The sequence below is a fragment of the Tasmannia lanceolata genome, unplaced genomic scaffold, assembly GCF_043159265.1.
Source record: "Tasmannia lanceolata isolate RefF3 unplaced genomic scaffold, GAP_Taslan_0.1 ptg000006l, whole genome shotgun sequence".
Classification (NCBI taxonomy): Eukaryota; Viridiplantae; Streptophyta; class Magnoliopsida; order Canellales; family Winteraceae; genus Tasmannia; species Tasmannia lanceolata.
The window spans coordinates 50,801,952-50,828,379 of NW_027518683.1; the positions used below are offsets into that span (position 1 = coordinate 50,801,952).

The 26,428-nt window shown below is 37.6% G+C and overlaps 1 protein-coding gene across 1 annotated transcript; it reads right to left on the reverse strand.

Annotated features, from left to right (window-relative positions):
• Positions 1-4,653: 4,653 nt before the first annotated feature.
• Positions 4,654-6,219, reverse strand: LOC143878700 (uncharacterized). The gene is made up of 6 exons (XM_077380954.1): positions 6,044-6,219; positions 5,895-5,963; positions 5,331-5,402; positions 5,177-5,248; positions 5,039-5,089; positions 4,654-4,951 (listed from the first exon to the last, which is right to left on the reverse strand). The coding sequence occupies exons 2-6, from the start codon at positions 5,912-5,914 to the stop codon at positions 4,819-4,821; spliced, it is 348 nt and encodes a 115-aa protein (XP_077237069.1). The 5' UTR covers positions 5,915-5,963; positions 6,044-6,219; the 3' UTR covers positions 4,654-4,818.
• Between the last annotated feature and the right edge of the window lie 20,209 nt (positions 6,220-26,428).

Consider the following 26,428-nt stretch of genomic DNA (forward strand, 5'->3'; position numbering starts at 1 on the left):
ATTGCTACGAATCTTCGAAAATTCGGCAAAGTGCCGACGCCCAGTGTGAGCCACCTAAGAATTTCTCTACTTTCTTTCTTCTAATGTAAAGAAACTAGGGTTTTTTAGATTCATAAGGGAAAACCAGAAGGAAATCTTCTAAAAATAACTCTGGAAATTAAAGAAAACAAAAACCAGAAAATAAAAATCTTTTCAGAGAGTTAAAATCTGATTTTACTCTTACACCCCCCCCCCCCCCCCGGCCGCTATTTTTAGGGGATCGGGCCAAATTTTCGCAGAGTACGAAATTTTTGCACTCTACGAAATTGGAAAAATCCAATTTTTCAAAGTGCAAAATTGGACCTAAAACCGACATGGGTCGGTAACATTTCTGAAAATGTGATTTTTCGTCTCTTTTGACGGATTTTTTGGGAGTTTTGGCGGATCGTAACTCCTCCGTTTAAACTTCAAATCGCATGCTGTCAGATCCGTTGGATTCCTCGTTCTGAGGAGATTCCAATGAACCTAATATCGATCGTTTTCAGAACACGAATTGTTTTTAGGTAAAAATGAATGTTTTTTTTACTCAAAGCTAACTTCTCGGTTGAAATGCCGTGTGAAAATGGATTTTTTGGTTGTGCCGTAAGGCATGACGCCGTGTAAAGACGGGCTTTTGTTTCACCTCTGGGGTAAAATTCATTTTTGAGAAATTCCCTTAGTTTCATAATCTAAAGAGATACTGAGAGAAAAACGACAGGTGCTCTAGGACTCGTCATGAGACTCGTCCTCGCGACAACCTATCATTAGTTCCACCTTAACAAAATTGGGTGTCTATAGTAGTATTATTTTGTCCATGTTATATTGAGACCAAGCAAGCACAGGCTCCTGGCCTAGGTAATTCTTCTGCCCAAAGCTGATGAATTACTCTAGTGCCATGTTGACTATATCTTGGTAGGAAACTTCTTATAAAAGATCTAGGTGGAACATTTTAGTCCATGTTCACCTAGTTATGACTCAAAGATTACTGATATTGTCGCAGAAAGCCTATAATGAGAAGGTCCTTAAATTATCAACATGGATAAGTGCCTCACTAGTGGTTCCTCTTGTGGTTAGTGATGACATATTCAGTTAAGTTTGTAGCCCCAAGATTGAACACGCGCATATAAAGAGAATCCACTATAGTTCCGCAGCTGGGAATCTCATAAATGCTTGAGTTTGTACCTGTCTCAGCATAACTTATGTGGTGGGCAAGCTTAGAAGGTACCAATGTGATCTTATGCATGGATCATTGGGAAGCTGCCAAGAAGGTTGTGTGTCGTCTATACGGGAATGAAGACTCACATACAGTAGATAAGATGTCCTTAAGAAAATTGGTTGATCTAATTCTGACTTTGTAATTATTAGACACCTAAAGTTCTGCTTAAGGGTATTTTGGTAGAAATTCTTGAATCGTGGAAGAACGTAAGATATACACCATTAGTTGCTTCCACCTTGGGTTTGGAGTTTATAGTGTGTTACAAGGCCTTAAGTTATGCCTTGTAGTTGCGGAATTTTGTCTCAAGGTGTTATCTTGTTGATAATAAGCAAGTTACTGAGAATGTGTTGTGATAATTTTGTTGCGGTTTATTTTTCCAAGAATTACAAATAAAGTAAGGAGTCAACGGGTTGACATGTTGTCGTGAGGAAAATAATTCAGGGTCAGTTAATGCATGGTTTTAAATTTCGGCCGAAAAGAAATATTTCGGTTTCGGTGGAAAACAAAACGAAATTCACAGTGAGTCGGAAAAGTACCAAATTTCGCCGAAACGTTTCGGAAATTTCAGTGAAATTTTGGAATTTTCGGTGAAACGTTTCGGTTAAGTACAAAATTTCACCCGAAATTTCGGAAATTTCAGTGAAACGTTTCGGAAATTTCCAAAATTTCGGTGAAATTTTTACAAGATTTCGGCCGAAATTTCGTACCGAAACCGAAACCGAGATTTAAAACCTTGAGTTAATGTCTATTGAGTATATAGGTACCACACTTATGTTAGCAGATCTAATAACGAGAGGATTACCACTTGAAGTCGTTAATGACCATAAAGCGCGCATAAGGTTGGTAGGTAAGGCCGAATACGTTGATTGGTGGGATTTTACATAAAATTTATAGACATTGTATTGTGATCACTTTTGAAATTTTGATCATAATAAATAAAGTTATCTGCTTTTTCCATTATTTGTATTGCGCACATTGAATGTATTTTTGAAAGCGGAATGTCGATAATGATATAAAGTGGACCATATTCATGTTGGTAAGTTTGCTAACTTCGTGACCGTGGGGAGGTTATTGGATAATATCATTCAATGATTACATGACCCGTTGTTGGTATAACTTATTGAACGGAATGTAAAGTTAGTTGATGAGAAAGGTATAAAGCCCATGCAAGCCAAGTGGGAGACTGTTGGACGTTTTCCTTTCTTTGGGTTTCCAAAGATGGAGTTTCCTTTTTGGATTGGAATTCTAGAACATTGTTCTATGTCCTAGAGTTGCCAGATAAGGTTGTGGTTTTGTATTCAAGCAACCTTTCATCATATATTAGTAGCCCTTAAGTTTAGTAATGTTTGGAAGTGAAAATTATGACTTGTATTAGTTGTTAAATTTACAACTAAGAGGCCAAACGAATTGGGCACTTTAGGAAAGTTTTATGGGAGCTTTTTTTCTTTTTTTTTTCCTATAAAAAAGACCCTTGGCCCCTCTTCCTACTCCGACAAAACTTGAGAGCAATTCGAGAGGTTGAGAGTTTGCTGAAAGAAAGGTTTCCCATAAACTTAGAGGTGTGTGAAGGAAGAGAAGAACGAAAGGGCGTTTCTGAACCTTCACCGTGCTCGGAAAAGACTTAAAGTTTATTGAATTACGCCAATTGAAGGAGCAGGGATGGCATGAGGTATTCCTAACCCATCTCACTTAAAACGGATTTTTCTTTGTTTTCAATGCCAAAGATCTAATGGGATCACTAAAGTAGTGTTTTAAAATAACATCTCATTCTAGCCTAACTAAATGGACGGGAAACAGATTGAAGAGAATCTTCGGAGGCGACAATTAGTCGCTCCAAAGAATTCTAATTTTTAGTCTAAAAAGAAGGTGGAAGTTTGGAAATTGCCTTAGCGGGTCAGCTAGCCAAATGAGATTTTAGAGATATTTTTTCTTCGCTCATACTCCACACCTAAAAAGGAGGAGAATCCCGTAAAAAAATCTTGTTGTCGAACAAGCCCTAAGGTTTTGAAAGGTTCTTGTACTCCAAATATTGCTCTAGCAAGTTGCTAATTTTGGGCCCAAGATACCAAGCGAAAATTGGCTGAGATTAGAAAGCTTTATGGAAGCTTTCATCTCTTATAAATATGGCCCTAGGTCCATCTTCCTCTCTCTTATGTTTTTACATCTCTTGTAAGAGACAATTCACGTCAAAGAAAAGGTTTCCCATTGATTAAAGAGAGTAGAATGAAGAGAAGAGCAAGGGGCGTTTCCTGGTTATCTTCGCACTTAGAAAGCGAAACTTCTTCGTTGGATTCGAAGTAATGTTAGTTTATCATTTGGTATCAAAGCATTGGTTGTAGGCTTTCAAAACCCAAGAAAATGGACGGAATGTCAGTTTATACAAAACCTGTAGTTTTGGTATAGTCGTTGCCGGCCAGAGACTTTTCCAGCAATCGGCCGACACTATTGCATTCACTCATTGAAGGATCATCTTTTAAAATTTGAGAATGGTCCGACGGCTGGTTAAAGAGTTATGGCTATTTAAAGAGAGTGTTGGTTTTGGAAACAAACTTATTTTTAGAAACATTGAGCAGACGCCAAAAAGTTAGATAGTTGGCGGCGACCAGAGACTTTTCTGGCAATCAGACATTTGTAGCAATAATCATGGTTTTAAATTTAGTCTGAAATCTGAAATTTTGGGTTTCGGTGACCGAAACCGAAATGGTACATACCAGACACATTACTTTATTTCGACGGAAATTTTGAAATTTCGGTCGAAATTTTAGGAATTTCGACCAAAATTCTCTATTTTTTAATTATTATTATTATTTACCCAAAATTTCGACCGAAATTACCAAAATACGGCCGAAATTTCGTAATAAATATACAATCTTTAATATTTCATTGGATTTCGGCCAAAATTTTGGTATCGGTGAGGTCTGAAACCGGTACCGAAACCGAAATTTAAAACCATGTTAATAATCTCCACTGATATGGGAATCACCCATTAAAGTTTTATGGCGATCTAACGGCTGGTTAGAGAGATATGGATGGTTAAAAAGAAGTGTAAATTTTGAAAATAGAATGGACATATTTTTGAAAACTCTGTTTTGACCACCGGAAGAAGGGGTTACCGACTTACCGCTGGTGAGGGGACTGATTTTCTGGTGATCGACTAAACTCATCTTGTTCTTCTTAGACTTTTGGATCTCCCTATAAAATTTGAACATGATGCAACTGTTGAGGAAGGAGATATTGGGAGTCAAAGATTAATTCCCCTTTGAAAAATATAAAAACTTCGATATATTTGGAAACTTTTGGACACCAAAAAAGGAGTTTCCTCCGAAAACTAGACCATTTTCCAGCGAATAAAATATCAAAAAATTGGTAAAATTTTGATACATAGCATAACAAAATACAATCATTTACCCATCATACAAGATAGAATCACATCCCTATTATTTCTAAAAATTTAATAAATTTTTACACCAGTTTATCTGAATTAAATCAGAATTATTGCTGCTCTTCACAAAATGCAAGAACACATTATCATCTCTAGCTTTGCTCTTTGATCCCCTAAGTTGAGGCCCTTGTTATTCATCTACCTAACATATCCATCGATATCCCTTATATAAAGTAAAACTAAGTATGGAAAAACCTATCCCTCCACCGATCGAGCCTCCAACCGTTGCCTTTTTACTCTTTCTATTGAGATAGAGATCAGGATTGTCTGTATTACTGCAAAACACATAAAATGGGTGCAATTACATATATTTTTCAGGCTTTTGGATGCTATTAAAATCAATTTTGTGCTATAATCCTCACTTGGGAGATGATCTATTTCCATTGAGATGGAGATCAGGATTTTGTGTGATACTGCAAAACACATAAAATGGGTGCAATTACATATATTTTTCAGGCTTTCGGATGCTATTAAAATCAGTTTTGTGATATAATCCTCACTTGAGAGATAATCTCTTGTTATTGGCTAGAGAATCTGGAATGTTGCCGGTGAAATTGTTATCGGCGAGATTCCTAAAAATCAAAACAAGGCGGTTAGAGAATGAGAAGAGCATCATATTAATTCTTTCGCGTGTAACAAATTTTTTGCACTTACAGTATCTTTAGGTTGGACAAGTTTCCCAGGAAATCTGGAACAGGGCCCGTAAGAAAATTTTGGTGTAGGTCTCTGAAATTGACAACGGGAAATGTTAGTGCTAAATCAAGAACAGTCAATTTTATTTTTATTTTTTTACTTTAGTTCGGTATTGGCTCCAAAAAAATACTTAATAAAAACAGTCAAATATATGAAAGTGCTAAAAAACACGTTTAATATATTTAAAATTTTATTTCAGACGTGAAATTAGAAAGTTGGTCAAAGAAACGCATTTAATAAGTTTTAAACTAGTTTTAAACGTTCTAATTAAAAAATAGAGTTCTATTATTGTAAAAGGGACTTTGCAATTCATTGCGGGGGCGTGGCCACCCCCATGCTATATGTGCCTCCGCCCCTGGGTAAGAAAATGATATGGGTAAGGGCAATGCAGCCGAGCAAGGAAACAAACAATTCTCGAAGACAATGACAGGATTGGAAATTAAAAAGAATTTGGATCCATATGAGTCAACTAGTTTACAGGCAGGTCAAGTTTTGAGTTAGGTAACGAGTTGTAGAACTACTTACATGATTTCAAGAGCTATCATCTGACTGAAATCAGGGAGATCACCTTCCAAACCATAACCAGAGAGATTGCTGCAAAAAGATAAACCCATGTTGTAATGAAGAAAATAAGGATAAGTATTGAATTAGAGAGGAGACTAAATCCTCCTTACAGTGCGATTACTCGAGGTGGTTCATCTCCATTGCAATTTATCCATGGCCAAGTAGTGCTCTGAGGGAGACAAGGCTCCCCAGTCCACCCGTTTAGTTGTCCGAAACTGCTCGCAATGTTTGCTAATCCTTGCACTGTTTTAATAGGCAAAAGACCACGTCTAGCTCCAAGCAATTATACAAAGCTATACACATACATACGGATACATATACACACCATATACACCCTAGTATTCCAGGCCCATAATATGAATGGGTCTAAAATGGTGGGCCCAGTAGGCCCCACCCTAATGCATGAGTTTGGTAGAGATGGTAGGTCCCATGAAAACCTATAGTGTAAAATGGTAGGCCCCACTCCATAAAAAAACATCAGTTGTAAAGTGGTGGTCCCATCCCACCAATACCAAGAGGTGTAAAATGGTGAGCCCTATCCGATGCATGGGTTTGGGTGGAGATGGTGGACCTGCCACATCAAAAAATGGTGAACCTCATCATGCTTGGGGGGGGCGTGGTGTTTAGAAAAGGTTGTCCAGTAAAAAAAATTCTTTGGAAAGAAAACAAATAACAGCGAAAAGAAACATGGTTAGTGTATAACAAGATGCTCAAGAAAGTAGGAAAGTACCCGGGCTACCTCCCCAGTGTAGGCCAAACTGCATGTAGATGCGTGGCCCACATGCAGAATATGCAGTGTAACAATCCCTAACTTGGATACATGGATTTTATAATGCAGGATTGTAATATCTTAAATTTTACAATCTAAAACTTTGATTTTATAAATTCAAACCTGGATTTTATATGCTAAAACCTCGGTTTTGCCATCCTGAAAATGTTCAATCCAGGTTTTTGCTTATAAAATCCAGGTTTGAATTTATAAAATCGAAGTTTTATAAAATCCTTGTAACCAAATGGCTCCATCGATGTCTTCAAATCATTTTCCATAACAACAGTGTTTCGCGCCTAGCATTACAAGGCTTTAGGACAACAAAGGAAAAAAAAAAAAGAATCAAAGGCTCCGAGAAGTAGTGAATCCGTACCATCGTCATCATTTGTTCCGGGGACGATTATCTCACTGTAGGTATACACTTCGACGGCACTGATCACCGGAGCCAACGTTGTTCCCTTAGCAGAATTCAGTGTTATATTCATGGGACCCACTGCCGGAAGGGTACTACTTTGAGATACTACTATACAAATATCATACTCTGTGCTGACCGTCCCGCCATAATCTCGTCCATCGATTTGTATGTTGAACCATCTGTGATCATTACTACCTAAATCGAAGACTTCAGTAAAATATAAGGCAATGTAGTTTGTACGAATAGTTTGAGGGAAATCCAACGGTGGTAGGACCACTTGTGTGGCATGATCGGGTGCCTCGACTTCATTGCGAATTGCATTGAAAGGTGGATCATTGTTGGCATTTTCTGAGAGGTATGAAAAATTCGCACTCCAAACCCATAAGTTATCGATGATGCTTGGCGTCCATAATCGGTTGTAGCTATCGTCGGGGTAGCTGGAGAAGATTAAAGTCAGTAGAAAGATGTCTCAATTACTTGAAAAGTGATAAAAAAAAAAAAAAGACCGTTTTTTAAGCTACATCCCAACAGCTAGTGTTTTGTACTTAACCCTTTGTTTTAGGGAAAATGAAAATACCTTCAGGCCCCGCTTGTTTTGGATTTTGAGAATCGATTGTTAGTCCAAAACTGATTATTGCACTCAAAATTAAGGCTCTGTTGGTTTAAGATTATGACAACTGATAGTGAGTGTCAAACCGATTATTAGACACAAATTTAAACGTAATTTTGAGTCCAATGACTTAATGAGGTGACGTGGAATGATAAAGGAATAATAAATGCAATCAGGTGATGTGGATTCAATGGGGTATTGTAATTTAGCATTCCTCATAAGGAGAAATTATACGATGCCCCACCATCAAAATAGAGGGCGAAGAGAGACAAACCCTCTCTCCCTTGATTTTTAATCCAAGGGAAAGCAAAGCACCGTTTTTTACTTTTCCTTGGTTCAAAAACTAAGGCAGCAGGTTTTGTCTCCTTTCCGCCTTTTACATTTTGATGGTCGGGCATCATATAATTTCTCATAAATAAGATATGCAAACTTGCTTACCTTAAAAATAGAAGTATTGGTCTTTTCACAAAACTAATGATAATTTGGTCTTTTTCTGAGTCAAAATCAGGTACAGTCAAGATTTTTGTCAGTTCCCTATTGGCAGGTGGTGCTTTGATATATACTTGCAAATAGTAGGTGGTTTTTAAAAATTTTAAAAAGTGGTGGGTTTTTTAAGAATATGATAAACCAAAGGTTGTCTTATGTAGAAACCCCTTAAAATAAAGGCATTTTGAATGCATGATCATAGAGCCGACGGAAGCAAATGCTAATCCACGAGCATATTGGGTCGATCTCAAATGTCACCATATCTAAAGACCCACTATGCCATAGAGGGTGCACCTCATTGTATTACAACGAGTTCGCCCTCTACTAATTTAGTCCTCTATAAAGAGGTCATTAAGGCCCTGTTTGTTTTGGCTTTTGAGAACCAATTGTGAGACCAAAATCGATTATTGCACTCAAATTTAGGTTTAAGCCCCCTTTTTTTGGATTTTGAGAACCAATTGTGCGTCCAAACCTGATTTTGGACTCACAATCAGTTCTTAAATCCCAAAAACAAATATGGCCTTAATTTCAAGTTCAATAAGGACTCACAATCAGTTCTCAAAATCCAAAACAAAGAAGGGCCTAAATATCAGATTAGATTTAGCAAAAGAAATTTGAAAATCTTCCACCCCCCCCCCCCCCCCCCCTCCTCTTTCAGCAGTTTTTGAAGAGTAAAGGTGGACCAGTTGCAACAGAAGAGGAGACCGAACAAATCAGTTGTTGCCACCACATCACATGTGATACAATTGTTCCTTCGTTTTAGGAAACTCACCAAAAATTTGATTTTTTTTAACACACAATGCTTTCCCATAGGTCTTAATCTCTGTTACCGTATCATTTTCCTTTTTTCAACGATACCCTCATTTTCTAGAACTACCACCGTTTTTTAGCGAACAAAAGGGGGTGGAAATATCATCGCCCTAAGTAAAAGTAAAGTCTCATCTTACCTAATAGAAGACATCCCCAGACTTCCAAAATAGAGCCTGTAGCTTTTGAACATGGAGCAGTTTGTGTTCATGTCCTTGTACATATCTTGGCCTAGCGCCCAAGCTTGTAGCGAAGAAATGAAGGGGAATTCACCATCGTTTGTTCGAAACAAACATACATTGATATTATCGCTTTTTGATAGGAAGATGACTTCATAAAGAATGGGTTCTCCCCCGAGGATAGTAGCGACAGTCGCCCATTGGTTTCCGTTTAAATGAAGATCAAAGGTAGGAGGTTTCGAAAGTCCGTCATAGTTGCCGTAGTAAAAACCTGCTTGAATAAGTACCTTGCTGGAACTATCATACGAAGATTGCGGAGTAGGTAATGAGTAGCAGTTCTTGTTTTGATTCGTAAAGAAGCGGAGGGAATTCATCTGCTCAGATGGAGAAATCCCTGAAACTTCTTTGTTTTGTCCTGTTTTAATGAAGTCACCATCTGTTTTCCACGTAATTCCATTGTCTGTGTATTCTTTATCTCTTCCGCAATCGATACTTACTTCTTGCTCACCTATGGTTGCTGAAATACATGATAAAAAAGAGAAAGAAATATGTTGGGAGAAACTTATCAAGAAAAACAATTTCTAGTGAAACATGGAGGCACATTATGAATTACACTATCCTTAAGAAAAATATGACCCCATTTAAGAGAGATATCTAGGACAAATGTTGCCCCACTTTTTAGAGTGTATGAGATCTCATCATTGGATCGTCTAGGTGGTAGATTAGACAACTAAGCTAGATAAGGTAACTAGGCTGCATGAGGTAGCTAGGCTTAGACAAATAATCATGCTATATTTATCGTATTTTTATGATTATCCTTTTGAGTATTCTATATAAACACTCGTTGAGGTTCTTTGTAATAAACTAAGTAGCATTAATAACCCATGTATGTTCTAATATAAGCCCAATAAGATAATGGACCGGTGTAGTGGGCCTATTTGGGCTAGAGCCCACTAACCTATTAAAACCCTAGTATATCTAATATATATAGGGGCTGTAGGCAACAAACTTGGTATTCCAAATTAGATACTTTGGGTGTAATGCTTCAAGAAAACCCTAATTTTGAAAACGAATTGGGCGTGGGTATTGCTTCCTCAAAATCGTTTGGGTCTCCTTTTTTTTTTTCACCCATCTTGCAGTAACCACTCTATTTCGTTTACTCATCTAGAGGGATTTTCTGAGAAACCCATCTTGTTTTGGATCGTTTTGGGCGTAGTTCACTGAAATTATCTCTTGGGATCGTATGAACCTCTCAACAAAAGAGTCGTCTGCCTCAAGCAAGTCAATAAGCATTTGAAATTCTAGAGTAGAATCAATCCTCTGTTTATTGGGCAAAAATCTTCACAATCAATTTACATTTTTTGGGTGGGTTTTCCTCTCTCTGCTTGTGGCGAATTGGAAAACAGATTTGGAAGTTTTCTCACTATGGTTTGGGGATTTTTGCAACCCTAGATCTTGCTCTGGTTCTCTTCAAACATGCAGATCTTGACGCCCACCTGGTTTGAGGTTGTCTTTTGTGGTTTCATAACTCTCTCTCTCTCTCTCTCTCTCTCTCTCTCTCTCTCTCTCTCTCTCTCTCTCTCTCTCCTGTTTTGAATCAGCCACCGTTGCAATTTTTTGGGCAACCTCTTTCTCGCTCATCTTGTGGAAAAACCTGCTATCTTTTCAATTTTTTGGGCAACCTTTTCTGTTGATGTGGTTTCAACAGAATAAAAGAGGGTTATAAGGTCGTCTGTTTGTTTGAATTACACCCATCGTTGACATCAAGGAGGGTTATCAGGAACCAATACACGACTTCTCGGATGTGGGATTGACTCCCACAAAAGTTCGTTTCTTGGGCGTGGGTTTATACACCCACAGAATTCTCTTTGGACAGTGGGTTTCTTTGACGTGGGATTATTCTCGTATTCAATCGTTGGACAAGGAGACGTCTGTCCTCTCTTGCTTATGGGTTTATTCATCTTTGAATCAAGAAGGAATAAACAGTTGGATATCCCATTTGGGGATCTTTTGGGGGCAACACTCTTACTCTCTCTCTTATAACTGTAAAGAAGATGGTTGAAACCCTTTTGGGTCGTGGTCTTCTTTGGTGGTCGAATCCCTCGAGGCTGATTATTCAAAGGAATAATATCGTGGAGGAATAGTTGAATCATAATTTCTCTTAGATCCGAACGATGGTGGCCGAATCATGTGGCCGAATTTTGGTGGTGATATATATTGTGGCGAAATTCTTGTGGTCGAAATTTGGGGACGAATTCTCCTTGGTCAACTTCTCTCCATCCAGGTGCACTCTTTCTAATTTAATTTCATTTAAATAGTACAATGGAAAAGAGTTCTCTTCCGTTTGAGATGGTCAAACTTCAGTCCTTTGGTGGGTCTGAATTTAATTCATGGAAGCGAAAGACTCAATTCGGTCTAAAATATATGAATTATTTTTACACCGTTTTGAGTACCTTTGCTGAGACAGATGAAGAAGTTGATGAATCTCAATGGCTTAGAGCTGAGGATTTCTGCAAAGACTATTTGTTGAGTTATCTTTCAGATCGTCTTGCAGAAACCTATAGTAAATATAACACTGCTAAAGCACTATGGGACAACTTAGATGCTCAATTCAAGAAGGATGAGGATTTGTCCAAGACTCATCTTGTGGACAAATTCATGGATTTCAAGTTCCAGGAGGACATGAAAATCACTCATCAAGTTACTCATCTAGAGAATTTGAGATCTAAGTTGTATAATGAAAAAAAAAATAGTTGTCTGTGATTCGTTTCTTGTTGGTGCAATTATATATAAGTTACCATCTGCATGGCACTCTTTCAAAACCGAGATGTATCGAAAAATGTGCAAGTGGGACTGGATGATCTCAAACGATTCATTCGAATCGAAGATGAGAATCGAGCTAGGAATAACTTGGAGATGGTTAGACAGCAACAGTCTGCTACTAACGCGGTAATATATCCCAAGAAATTTCCTCGAAAATCCAAGTCACCTAAAAGTGAACATCCTAAGTTGGAGGCCAAAAATACTATCTTTCAGAAAAAAGAAGGGCAAGTGCCACAATTGTGGGCAATAGGATCACTTTGCTGCAGAGTGTACACAACCTAAGACGGTAAATCTGACACACCATAAAAGAAAGCTCATCTGATGGTGGGCAGTGCTGAGCCTAAGAGTTTTGTTGCCATGTTAGGCAATAGTATGGACAGTACTTCCTCAGGCTGGTGGTTAGAAACAGATGCCATTTGTCATGCTTGCAACTCAAAGAATGTTTTTCACTAAGTGTTATCGAAGTAAAGGAGACTGATACAGTGGCTAGTGGAGCAGACATGGAAGTTACTCACACTGGTACTGCGAACTTGGCCCTTTTTCAGGTAAACTGCTTAGTTTATAAGATGTTAAAGTGTTTTCCATTAGTCTGTTTGATTATGCTGGCATATGCACTTCATTTATGTGTGGTAGAGTAATTTTTTATTGTTAACTCATACTATTTTGATTGTGCATATTTGATAGATGGTATGTATGGTTTGAGTTTAAGAAATGAGACTGTTAGTTATGATAGTTCACCGCTCATTGATCCTAAGTTGTTACATAACCGATTGGGACATGTGCACTATCAGAAAATGGTCCACCTTACTATCACTCATACGATACCATTATATATGTCAATTAAATTTGACAAGTGTGAGAGGTAGGAGTGATAGAGAAGGAGAAGATACACATTGACAGGGTTCAAGAAATTCTCTGCCTCTCAGGACGTAATCCTTGAAACTACTAGTCCTCACTCGCCTCAATCAAATGGCATAGCTGAGTGTAAGAACATGACGTTAACTTAAGTGTTAAACTCCATGTTAATGACAGCTGGCATGCCTAGTTGCATTTGGGGAGAGGCAACTTTGACTGCACATCACATTCTAAATCTCTATATGCTCCTCCATGTGATAAAGTACCCAAGAATTTGGTGAGGACTTTGTAACCTACCAATTGGAGAATGATCCATCATCCTATCAGGAAGTGATGAGATCTAGGTATCAGGAAGTGATGAGATCTAGGGACTCTATGTTGTGGGCAGAATCCATTCATGATGAAATGAGCTCTCTGTTAGAAAATCTAACTTGGCAGCTAGTCGATTTGCTAAAAGGGGCTAAGACTATGGGCTGTAAGTAGATATTTGTATGTAATTATACAAAATTTGTTTTGGTCTTAATCAAGCACCTAAATTGTGACATCAGAAATTTGACAAAGTAGTAAAGAGCTTTGGGTTTCTGACAAATTACTCAGATAACTGCCTTTACTATCGTTTTTGTGTCGAATAAGGACATGATTATTTGCTTGAATGTCATTGTTGATTCTTGTTTTCAATCTCTCTGTGATGAGTAATGTGAATCTAACCTTGGGTAAATAATTCGACATGAAAGACCTGTGTGTTGTTAACACCATTGTTGGTATGAAAGTAAGTTTTTGAAAGGCAAGGAATCATCCTTGGCCTAGCCCATTATATGAAAACCTACTTCCCTTTTGAGGATGCAGTGAGTGCAAATCGATTGAGACACCATTTTGATTATACCAAGAAGCTGATCTCTAAGGAAGAGACAGTGTGAGCCAGTTAGATTATTCTAAACTGATTGGTAGTCTCATGTATGTTTTGTGTTGCACTAGGCCAGACATAGCCTTTATAGTTGGCATGCTGAGTCATTTTACTAGCAATCCTGGCCATGAGCATAGAGATGCCCTTATGAGGCTGATGAGATACTTTTCATGTACTCAAGAGTATGCTCAAAACTATGGTGGCCATCCACTTATCGTGGAAGAATATTCTAATGCATCATGGGGATCAGAATTAGGGAACATCAAATCTACTGTTGTTGTGTGGAAGTCGAATTGGAACTTTATGCTCTAACTTCAGTTGCAAATGAAGTAGAAGAGATAAAGAATCTAATTATGGTTATGGACATTCCATTGACTCGGTTAAGGATTAAGTTCTTTCAGTGTGTTCTGTGATAATCACGTTACAACTATGGTTGTGAAGAACTCACTCTTTAATGGTAAGAGGAGATATCTTGGGCTGAAAAATGACATGATGAATTATCTCAAGAACACGGGATTATCACTTTGATTGATACGAAATCGAAGGATAATTCGGCCGAAGCTCTCACAAAGGGATTGAACAAAGATCGAATATTCAAAACTGTGGGGGAGTTGGGGTTAAAGACTGTGTAGACATGTCTTAATCTCTACGTCATCCAGGTTATTTTGAATTTTCGAATCTCCCTTTTGGCCCAAAGATAGGCACTTGATATGTTTTCCTTGATGTTTACAGTTGTTGTGTGTCGTTCCACATTTGATGACATGCCCTTTTTTTGGGGAAAGGTTGTACATTCCATACATAGATGATACAACTCACCTCAAATTTGGTTATCCTTTTTGGGAAAGGTTGGACATTCCATACATAGATGATTCAGCTTAACTCAAATATGGATAAGATGACTGTAGCATTCCAAATGAAAACATGAAATGGTTCTTTGCAAAAGAAACTAGTTTGGTCTTGTTCTTTATTGAAACTTGACAATAATAAATGGTTATTTGCAAAAGAAGCTGTTTGTCTTGTTCATTATTGAAACTTGACAATGATGCCTATGGTGAGAGTGATACTGATACATTTTTAGCCATTTAAGAAATTGTACTATGTTCTTATGGTAGAACTAGATACTTTCGTGAATTATGAGATTGTACTAAGTTCTTCTTAAGGTAGAACTAGATACTTTCATGTGTGTGATTCTTCTTTTACACAACTGATTGGATTCATTCTCATGAAATCCATATTTTGATAATTCACAGGGATTGACGAAAAAGGAGGAGCTTGTCTTGATTTGGACTTTGAACAAGATGACTTACTTGATGAGTAAATCTTCTAAAGTCATAAAGACTATGCTTTCATTTCAGTATGTATAGAGTTCATTTTCTTTTGTGAAACTTTATTTTGGATCTCGATGAGAATCATACCCCATGAATGAATTCATCTAAGATCAGTGGGGTTCACTTATATGTGAAACTACATTTTGGTTGAGTTTAGCTTGTTGTATATCTAAAACTCTTGGTTTGTCATAAAAGGATTCATATTTTCATTTGGATTACAGATCTTTTATGATATAAACCATATGGTGATGTGGATGATTCAATATTTTGTTTTGAACATTACACTATCTATCTATTGGATTGTGCTATATGTAGAACATAGGAGGAGATTGTTGGGTATATAATATAACCCATGTATGTTCTAATATAAGCCTAATAAGATAATGAACCGGTGTAGTTGGCCTATTTGGGCTAGAACCCACTAACCTATTAAAACCCTAGTATATCTAATATATATAGGGGTTGGAGGCAACAAACTTGGTATTCCAAATTAGATACCTTGGGTGTAATGCTTCAAGCAACCTCTTGCTTGACCTAATTCCTCTAACAATTCCATTGTCTGTGTATTTTTTATCTCTTCCGCAATGGATACTTACTTCTTGCTCACCTATGGTTGCTGAAATACATGATAAAAAACAGAAAGAAATATGTTGGGAGAAACTTATCAAGAAAAACAATTTCTAGTGAAACATGGAGGCACATTATGAATTACACTATCCTGAAGAAAAATATGACCCCACTTAAGAGAGATATCTAGGACAAATGTTGCCCCACTTATTAGAGTGTATGAGATCTCATCATTAGATCGTCTAGGTGGTAGATTAGGCAACTAAGCTAGATAAGGTAACTAGGATGCATGAGGTAGCTAGGCTTAGACAAAGAATTATGCCATATTTATCGTATTTTTATGATTATCCTTTTGAGTATTCTGTATAAACACTCGTTGAGGTTCTTTGTAATAAACTAAGTAGCATTAATAATTAATCCCTTCAACCTCTTTTTATATTAGGATAGTTGTATATAAGAAAAAATCAAAGAGAATGAAATCACATATTCATCTAGATTAGGCAGTTACAGATTTGGTTAAATTTCGAATAGGACAAGAATTTTAGCTATGTTAATGCTATTAAAATTTTATTTAAACTTTTGTTAGGGTCTTTGGACGCAATAGATCTCATAAATATTGTTGAGAAATCCAACAGGCAAAAACCAATTTGAATCCGCGCAACTAACAGAATAGTAAAAATAAGCAAGTCCTAAGATGCACAGTTAGAGTTTTATGTGGTCCTTCAAAATGAGTATATCTATGGGCAAGAACATGATCTTTCACTTTGAGAAGGTAATAACCAAGGATTACAGTGGTTTTTACATTGTTGTATATAATATATAGAACATTTGGGTATTTGCACATACATATATATATATATATATATATATATATATATATATGAGAGAACATTTCCTACACACTTGTGTAGGTAAGTTACCTACACACTACCTTAAAATACAGTGGGGGCCCACATTGTTTGGGTGATCCAAACAATTCATTTGAATGGTCCTCACATAGATAGGGTGTCCACAAAAAATCACATCCATAGGATCATCCCAACCCTACGATTTGTGGAGGTAAAATGGACGTGTATAAACCTTCACAAATTAGTCCATTTTTTGCCTCCATAGTTTGAATGGTTAGGGTGTGATCCTATGGATCTGATTTTTTGTGGATACCCTATCTATGTGAGGATCATTCAAATGAATGGTTTGGATCACCCAAACAATGTGGGTCCCCACTGTATTTTAAGGTAGTGTGTAAGTAACTTACCTACACAAGTGTGTAGGAAATGTTCTCTCTCTCTCTCTCTCTCTATATATATATATATATATATATATATATATATATATATATATATATATGAGAAAAGTGTTTCTGCGCACGAGGGAGCACAAGTGGCTTAAAAAGCCACCGATTGGTTTGTATGGCAGGTCCACCTCTGCGGGGTCCACAAAAAGCGACCAATCAGGGGCTTTTTAAGCCACTTGTACGCAGGGAGTTCCCTGCGCACGTGCGCAGAAACACTTTCTATATATATATATATATATATATATATATATATATATAGAGAGAGAGAGAGAGAGAGAGAGAGAGAGAACGGTTCCTGCACACATGTGTAGCTAAGTTATCTACACACTAGCTTAAAATACAGTGGGGGCCACATTATTTGGGTGATCCAAATCATTCATTTTTAAGGCCCTCACATAGATAAGGTGTCCACAAAAAATCAGATCCATAGGATCACCCTAACCATTCGAACTGTGGAGGTAAAAAATGGACTAAGTTGTGAAGGTTTAAAGACATCCATTTTACCTCCACAAATCGTAGGGTTGGGATGATCCTATGGATCTGATTTTTTGTAAACACCCTATCTATGTGAGGCCTTTAAAATGGATGGCTTGGATCACCCAAACAATGTGGGCCCCACTGTATTTTAAGCTAGTGTGTAGAGAACTCTCTACACATATGTGTAGGAACCGTTTTCTCATATATATATATATATATATATATGAGAAATTATATGATGCCCAACCGTCAAAATGTAAAGGACGGAAGGAGACAAAACCTGCTGCCTTGGTTTTTTAACCAAGGAAAAGTAAAAAATGGTGCTTTCCCTTGGATTAAAAATCAAGGGAGAGAGGGTTTGTCTCTCTCCGCCCTTTATTTTGACAGTCGGGCATCATATAATTTCTCACATAAAACACAGTGTGCCCACATTATTTGGATAATCCAAAACATTCATTTGATAGGCCCTGGCATAGATTGGGTGTGCCCAAAAATCAGCTACATAGGATCATCCTAAACCTTTGATTTGTGGAGGTTAAAAATGGACAGATTTGTGGAGTTTATACGCGTCCATTTTAACCTCCATAAATCGAAGGGATAGGATGATCCTATGGAAATGATTTTTTAGGCACATCCTATCTATGTCAGAGCCCATCAAATGAATGCTTTGGATCATCAAAACAACATGGGGTCACTGTGTTTTTAACCTCCACTGTCCATTTTTAACCTCCACAAATTGAAGGGCTAGGATGATCCTATGGAGCTGATTTTTTTGGCACACCCTATCTATGATAGGGCCCATCAAATGAATGCTTTGGATCATCCAAACAACATGGGCCCACTGTGTTTTTGGTCGGCGGACTAGAGAAGCTTCTCTAGTCGGCCGACTAAAAAAACTTTCCTTATATATGTGTGTGTGTGTGTGTGTGTGTGTGTGTGAGAGAGAGAGAGAGAGAGAGAGAAAAGGGTTCGGGCCCACTTTGTTTGGATGATCCAAAGCATTCATTTGATAGGCCCTCACATAGATAGGGTGCCAACAAAAAATCAACTTCATAGATCATCCTAACCCTTCCATTTGTGGAGGTTAAAATGGATGGATATAAGCCTCCATAAATCTAAACCTCCACAAATGGAAGGGTTAGGATGATCCTATGGACCTAATTTTTTGTGGGCACCCTATCTATGTGAGGGCCTATCAAATGAATGCTTTGGATCATCCAAACAAAATGGGCCCCCTATGTTTTATGAGCGCTAAGGTAGCGCTAGCGCCACCTCAGGAATTGTTTACATTTTTGTATATAATAATATATAGATTCCCTTAATATGGTTTTATGTTATGAAAAGTATTTAATCGATATATTAGCCACAATATCTTATATTATAAATAAAGTTACATTAGAAGCTATTTAATTGCCAAAAAAAGTTTACATACATAAAGTTTAAAATAAACTCGAAGGCCACCCAAATTTTCCGGTTGTATATAACATAGAAAAAATTATATATGTGATAATAGCTATAGAGAGTTTACATGAATAACTATATACAAGAAAATTTACATAATAAGGCATTTATTTACCAAAAGAAACTTGTATTAATAAGGTTTTAAATAACCACAAAGTGACCCAAGTTTTCCCATATAGATCTATCAAATCATATGTCTTGGTAGTATGTTTCCAAGAATGAAACTCAAAGGAATTTATAGGGCCCGTAAAAGCCATGGAGTGCGTGATTTAATTTGATGCAAAGCTAAGAACCTTACCAAGCTTGAAATGTAAGACTTGAAATCTGCATAGATCCGTCATGCATAGATCCGTCATGCATATTAATTTTTAATAACCACAGGGCAACCCAAGATTTCATGCATAGATCCGTCAAATTGTATGTTTATTTGATGTTAACAAACTTGGTTAAATATAGAATTATGCCAAATGTAAGTCTTATTTGTACTGAAATCATGTATCTTCACTACAAAAATCCTACTTAATTCCTCGTAGTGCTTCTAGGGAGGACGGATCTCTCTCAAGCTTACCGGTTAAAAGTAGGAATCACACACACACACGCAAACACAAGAGTTCAAGGATCCTCAAAAGTTTAATTATCAATTTGCTCTCTTACAAGCCTAACATATGCAGTATTTTCAGAAAAAATAGGGAAAAAATAAGAAATTTTTTTTTTTCAGGCCCAAAACATACCTTGGTAAGGGATTGAAAAAACCAGAAACAACACTACCCATTTCCCCATTTAGGATGGAGGTATTCCTGACGCTGCAAAAATCATGTATTGAAAGTTTAGATTGGTCATAGAAAACGAGATTGGTTTTGGGTTTGTGAAGCCTGTAAATTCTATGGACCCACACGCTTCGATAATTACAACAACAAAAATAAAAGTTTTTTAGCTGATCAGACAAGCTTCTGTCGTTGGTTTTGACAATAGATTGAGAGGTGTCCATATCATTTCATGGCTCCCTTTCTTTAACACTCTCAGGGAAGGTCGAGGGAAGAATCATTCCAAGTATATTATATAGATGAGAATCTCTGGGTCGGTGTTTGCCGAACACTATTTTCGAAATTTTCAGCTTTTTCATGGTTTTTCAGCCACTTTTCGCACTATCCTCATTCATGCCCTCTCAATTCTCCCCCTCTCCTACCCACTTCATAAACAAATATTTCATGGGAAAATCTTTCATGGCTGTAAAGCATGGCCTTAGATGAAAATAATATTTTAAACAGTGTGATGCAAGATTAATTACATAAAAGCAAGTAATTTAATAAAACAAACGAAGAGATGAGGATATCATTTCCCATATCATTAATTTGAGGAATGCTAGACTCACAGATGAAGAGTAAAGGACTCCCCCATTGGTCAGTATCCACTTATGACAGTTATCATTGTAATTTTCTGTGCCATCCTAAGTGGATATTGACTAATGGTAGCACCCTTGACCCATTTTTTTGCAGGGCACCTTTGAGCTTAGCATTCCTCCAATATATATATATATATATATATATATATATATATATATATATATATATATATATATATATAAGTACAGTGAGGAATGCTAAACTGAAGGTCGACTTTGCAAAAAGGGAAGAAAGGGAGCCCCCATTGGTTGACCATCACCAAAGTTCATTTATAGTGAGGGAACATGAATTGCACTTGGTGGTGGGCAACCAATGGGGGCGCCCTTTCATCCCCTTTTTGCAAGGGCGCCCCTCAGTTTAGCAAAGTAGTTGCGCATGAGGGCATTTAAATCTAATTAATACTAGACATTGTGGGTGGTTATAATCATAAATATATCTCTGATATTTTTTCAAAAGAGATATGCTAAACTCAAGGACACCCTTGCAAAAATGGCCCATCCTGAGTTTAGCATTCATCTTTTTAAATTATTGCGATGTTTTGTGATTTCTTGATAAAACCATAAAACTCTAATTTATTTTTTTTTTATTTTTTTTAGATTGTGAAAAATTATCAATATATCTTCATATTTTATTTTATTTTACCGTGAAAATAACATATACAGTTATACACAAAAATAAATTAAAATATCCTGAGATACACCTTTCCGGGGACATTTTAGAGAGAAAAATTAGTGACTATGAGGTCGCACTATACTTTAAGGGCTTTTATAAAGAGCACCTCGTCAACCCTCTCATAGTAACAACATCCTCTTGGGACTTTAAAATTTAAAACCAGTCGACGTTTTTAACATACTCCCAAAAATGCTCTAATCTCTTAGTAACTTCCCTCACTGTTGCACTTGCTAAATGTCCATACCGATATATTTTTGTTAAATGACGACTTTGTGCCAACATTCTTACAAAGTAACCATTAAAAAGCTAGATATCTTGTAGAAGGTTGTAGTGATAGATAAAATTCGATAATAAGAGGTTTATTACCTCTGAGATTATAGAAATACAACCAAGAGATCTGACATTACACAAAACCAAAAAAAAACAACAAAAAAGAACATTGATCTAATTTGGTTGATGATGATCACTCAAAATTACGCTTACATCCTGTTCGTTTAAGATTATGACAACGGATTGTGAGTCCAAAACCAATTATTGGTTCATGAGGTCGGAGATTCAATCCCAACTTAGCTACCAAAAAAAAGTCAAATAATTGGTTTAGAAAATCCTACATAGGTTCAATCCAAGCTTACCTACAATAAAAAAGAAACAAAATTAATTGGTTTTGGGCTCACAGGGGTCATGGTACCCTATACTTGCGCCCTCTTGCTTGAGCCCACCTCGGTCTTCGAGCTTATCTTGCAGTTGCATGTTTTTTTTTTCTTGTTTAATAAACCTCTTTGTTGCCATTCAGGAAAACAAGAAAAGTTTCTCCTTGCAAAGAACTGCTAAAAATCCAGAGATGAACTTGGACCCTCTACATCTAAGTTATAAATTTCGTTCCAGTCGCCGTTCCATTTTGGCTACTGGAACGGAACGTTTCGGTGTTTCGGCCATTTCTTTCGGCGTTTCATTCGAAACTTTTCGTTCCGCTCCAGCGAGGGGAATTATTTTTTTTAAAAAAAAGTAGTTAAAAATATGAAAACAATCCAGTGGGTATAGTGAATTTTTTGGAATTTTTTGTTCCGCTCCGGCGAGGGGAATTTTTTGAATTTTTTTCGATTTTTTGCAAAAAGACGAAAATAGCCCTCCCAACAGCACCCCCATGGTCATAAAACGAGGGTAAATATATAAAATACACTCCCCAACAGCCATAAGGGCATTTCTGTAATTTTTGGAATTTTTTTATTTTTTCCAATTTTCTAGCACTTTCCGGCCAGAATATGGGGTTTCCCCCATTCCGCCAGGAATTCCTCCACCGGAATCCGGACCGGAACGGAAAATATAGGCATTCCGTTCCGGAATCCGGATCGGAACAGGAATTCCGGTGCGTTCCGGCTGGAACGGAACAGACTTGATAACTTAGCTCTACATGCAATAGATACTAAACTTCAAGATATTAAGACAAAGATCAACCTACTTTATTTAGGGCGGAGTCAGTCTAAACATAACCCACACGATAGCTAAAACATGACATAAGAATCCTATGGATTTAGAAATATTGAATTTCCTTCACTACACACCCTCAAACTCAACATGAGCGGTACTAAAATCTATATTTTCTTTTTCGTCTTTTTAAATTATTGCGAAAATAAATATTCTAACTAAAATGTAATACTAATCAATTTTTAAATATCTAAATGATTGGTTAAATTTTTTTAAATTGTTGGAAGAAATAATACATCAAAATTAGTTTATATGGTCATGGTTGTTTGGAGTAGGGCTGCAACTCGAGCCGGGTTTTACCCGACCCGCATCGACCCGACCCGAAAATAGCCTGGGTCGGGTTCAGGCTTCATGGGTTTCGGGTCGAGCCGGGTTCAGCATTCAAAAACCCGCATGAATCTCAGGTCGAGCCGGGTTTGAAGGGGCCCGACCCGACCCGAGTTACATAAGTTATAGTATGTACATTTTTTTTCTATTGTTAGTTAAAAGTTAAAGGGAGAATTACATTTACACCCCCTATAGTTTCTGACACATCCACTTCCACCCCTATAGTTTAAAACATGACAAATACACCCTTGTAGTTTCAATTTGTTTAAGGTAGGCCCCCTCAGCTGAAGGTTCGTCCATAGATTGAAGGGTTAGGATGATCTGATGGAGCTGATTTTTTGGGCACACCCTATCTATGTCAGGACCCATCAAATGAACGCTTTGGATCATCCAAACAATGTGGGCCCACATTATTTGGATGATTTTTTGATAGTGTTTGGATTCGGGTAGGGGCCCACATTATTTGGATGATCCAAAGCGTTCATTTGATGGGTCCTGACATAGATATGGTGTGCCCAAAAAATCAGCTCCATCGGATCATCCTAACCCTTCAATCTATGGACGAACCTTCAGCTGAGGGGGCAAACCTTAAACAAATTGAAACTACAGGGGTGTATTTGTCACGTTTTAAACTATAGGGGTGGAAGTGGATGTGTCAGAAACTAGAGGGGGTGTAAATGTAATTATCCCAAAGTTAAAAGTGAAAACCCACGCACCCACTGTTACTGTATGTGAGTGTAATTTCTGCTTCTATGAGTTGAGTTGATTCAAGTGTTTGATTCAGCATTGTTTGATTGTAATTACAACATTGTTTGATTACAGCATTGTTTGATTCAAGTGTGATGTGAGTGTAATTACATCATTGTTTGATTCAAGTGTAATGTGAGTGTAATTTCTGCTTCTATGAGTTGAGTTGCCTTACCAAACAAGAATTTTCCTTAAAAATTTGCGTCAACGTGAGAAAACCCGACCCGACCCGACCCGAGATTTATCATGGGTAGGGCCGGGTTTGGGAATCATGGGTTTTCCGAAAAAAAACCCGACCCGACCCGAGATATTTCTCGGGTAGGGTTGGGTTCTCCAAAACCCGACCTGCCCGACCCGAGTTGCAGCCCTAGTTTGGAGGATATTTTGGTGACTATAAAGAAGGAAAGGGATGTTTGGTTGAGAAACTATAATCAAAGGGCTTTTGATAATTTTCCCTTAACTCAATTTTTAAAGGGATGTATAGTTAAGAACTATAATGAAAGGGCTTTTGGTAATTTTCCCTTAACTCAATTTTGAAAGGGATATTCAGTTGAGAAGTATACTCAAAGGGCTTTTGGTAGTTTTCCTTTAATTAAATTTTGCTATTACTCTTTCAAGCATAGCACTAAAACTTAGGGCTGCAACTCGGGTCGGGCGGGTCGGGTTTTGGAGAACCCAACCCTACCCGAGAAATATCTCGGGTCGGGTCGGGTCGGTTTTTTTTTCGGAAAACCCACGATTCCCAAACCCGGCCCTACCCATGATAAATCTCGGGTCGGTTCGGGTCGGGTCGGGTTTTTTCACGTTGACGCAAATTTTTAAGGAAAATTCTTGTTTGGCAAGGCAACTCAACTCATAGAAGCATAAATTACACTCACATTACACTTGAATCAAACAATGATGTAATTACACTCACATCACACTTGAATCAAACAATGTTGTAATCAAACAATGTTGTAATTACAATCAAACAATGTTGAATCAAACACTTGAATCAACTCAACTCATAGAAGCAGAAATTACACTCACATACAGTAACAGTGGGTGCGTGGGTTTTCACTTTTAACTTTGGGATAATTACATTTACACCTCCTCTAGTTTCTGACACATCCACTTCCACCCCTATAGTTTAAAACGTGACAAATACACCCCTGTAGTTTCAATTTGTTTAAGGTTTGCCCCCTCAGCTGAAGGTTCGTCCATAGATTGAAGGGTTAGGATGATCCGATGGAGTTGATTTTTTGGGCACACCATATCTATGTCAGGACCCATCAAATGAACGCTTTGGATCATCCAAATAATGTGGGCCCCTACCCGAATCCAAACACTACCAAAAAATCATCCAAATAATGTGGGCCCACATTGTTTGGATGATCCAAAGCGTTCATTTGATGGGTCCTGACATAGTTAGGGTGTGCCAAAAAAATCAGCTCCATCGGATCATCCTAACCCTTCAATCTATGGACGAACCTTCAGCTGAGGGGGCCTACCTTAAACAAATTGAAACTACAAGGGTGTATTTGTCACGTTTTAAACTATAGGGGTGGAAGTGGATGTGTCAGAAACTAGAGGGGTCGGGTCGGGTCGGGCCCCTTCAAACCCGGCTCGACCCGAGATTCATGCGGGCTTTTGAATGCTGAACCCGGCTCGACCCTAAACCCATGAAACCTGAACCCGACCCAAGCTATTTTCGGGTCGGGTCGATGCGGGTCGGGTTTTACCCAGCTCGAGTTGCAGCCCTACTAAAACTTGTTGAGTAAACTTTAAAACCAGCCTAAGCAAACTCGACTAGCTAGCAAAACCAGTTTTCACATATAACATGCTAGTTGTAAACAGGTGAATTTCTCTATATATTAGTAGGAAAATATACTATAGTTTTCAATGAGTTGAGTTGAGTCAACTAAATTTCCAGTCGAGTCATGTTTTCGAGTTTTTGAGCAATGGTTTCAAGATAAAACTCACCCAGTAGCCTCCGATCCTCCAAAACCCACTCTGTATTTGTTGAACAAGGCATGATTGCTCTCCATCTCACCATACATTCGGGACGGAAGCGAAATCATTTCAAGAGTAGAGACGAAGGGAAGCTCATCATTCCGCGTTCGAGCAATACAGACACTAATATTATCACGTTTTGATACTATTATTGCTTCATATAAAAGGGGTCTATCAAGCGACGAATTAACCCTGGCCCACAAATTACCATCAAACTGGAGATCAAAGATGGGTGGCTTTGATCTCCCATCATAGTTACCATAGTAAAATCCGGCTCGAGATATTTTTCTTGACTTGAGGGTGGCAATGTGTAGCAGTTCCTGTTTTGATCGGAGAAGAATCGGAGAGAATTCATCTGCTTACTCCAGTAGGGAGTGTCTCGAAGAACTTGCCCATTGTCGCCCGTGTCAATGAAGTCATGATCGGGATACCATTCTATAAGGGTCGACGAATCGAAGTATGAACTCTCCGATCCACAGTCGATGTTCAATGAGTCATAAAAATCTGTAGAATCTCAAACAAATTAGCACCCAAGAAGAGAAGATTAAAAAAATTACATGTACTTTAACACGCGAGTTGGATGACCTTCTTAGTTGTGACTCGGTCCAGCTAGCACAGTTGACTTGATTGCCGATTATTAAGGCCCTATTTGTTTTGGATTTTGAGAACCAATTGTAAGTCCAAAACTGATTACTGGACTCAAATTTACATTCCCTGTTTGGATTGCAAGTAAAACATTTTAGAGGGAAATGATATGATTATGCTTAATTTTGAGAGATATAATCAAAAAATTTCTAAATAAAAATTGAGAAACTATAAAAATATTTTTCTTTTCCAAACTTTTCGAGAATTTTTTTTGCAATCCAAACCGGACCAGGCCCGTTTGTTTTGGAT

What these genes read in the sequence shown, in the direction of transcription:
- LOC143878700 (XM_077380954.1), bottom strand. Translation starts at nt 5,914, where the DNA reads ATGATAGCTCTTGAAATCAT. An exon ending in TTGTCCAACCTAAAGATACT is followed by an intron (nt 5,249 to 5,330) that starts GTAAGTGCAAAA and finishes TTTGATTTTTAG; the next exon opens with GAATCTCGCCGATAACAATT. An exon ending in GGAAATAGATCATCTCCCAA is followed by an intron (nt 4,952 to 5,038) that starts GTGAGGATTATA and finishes TGTGTTTTGCAG; the next exon opens with TAATACAGACAATCCTGATC.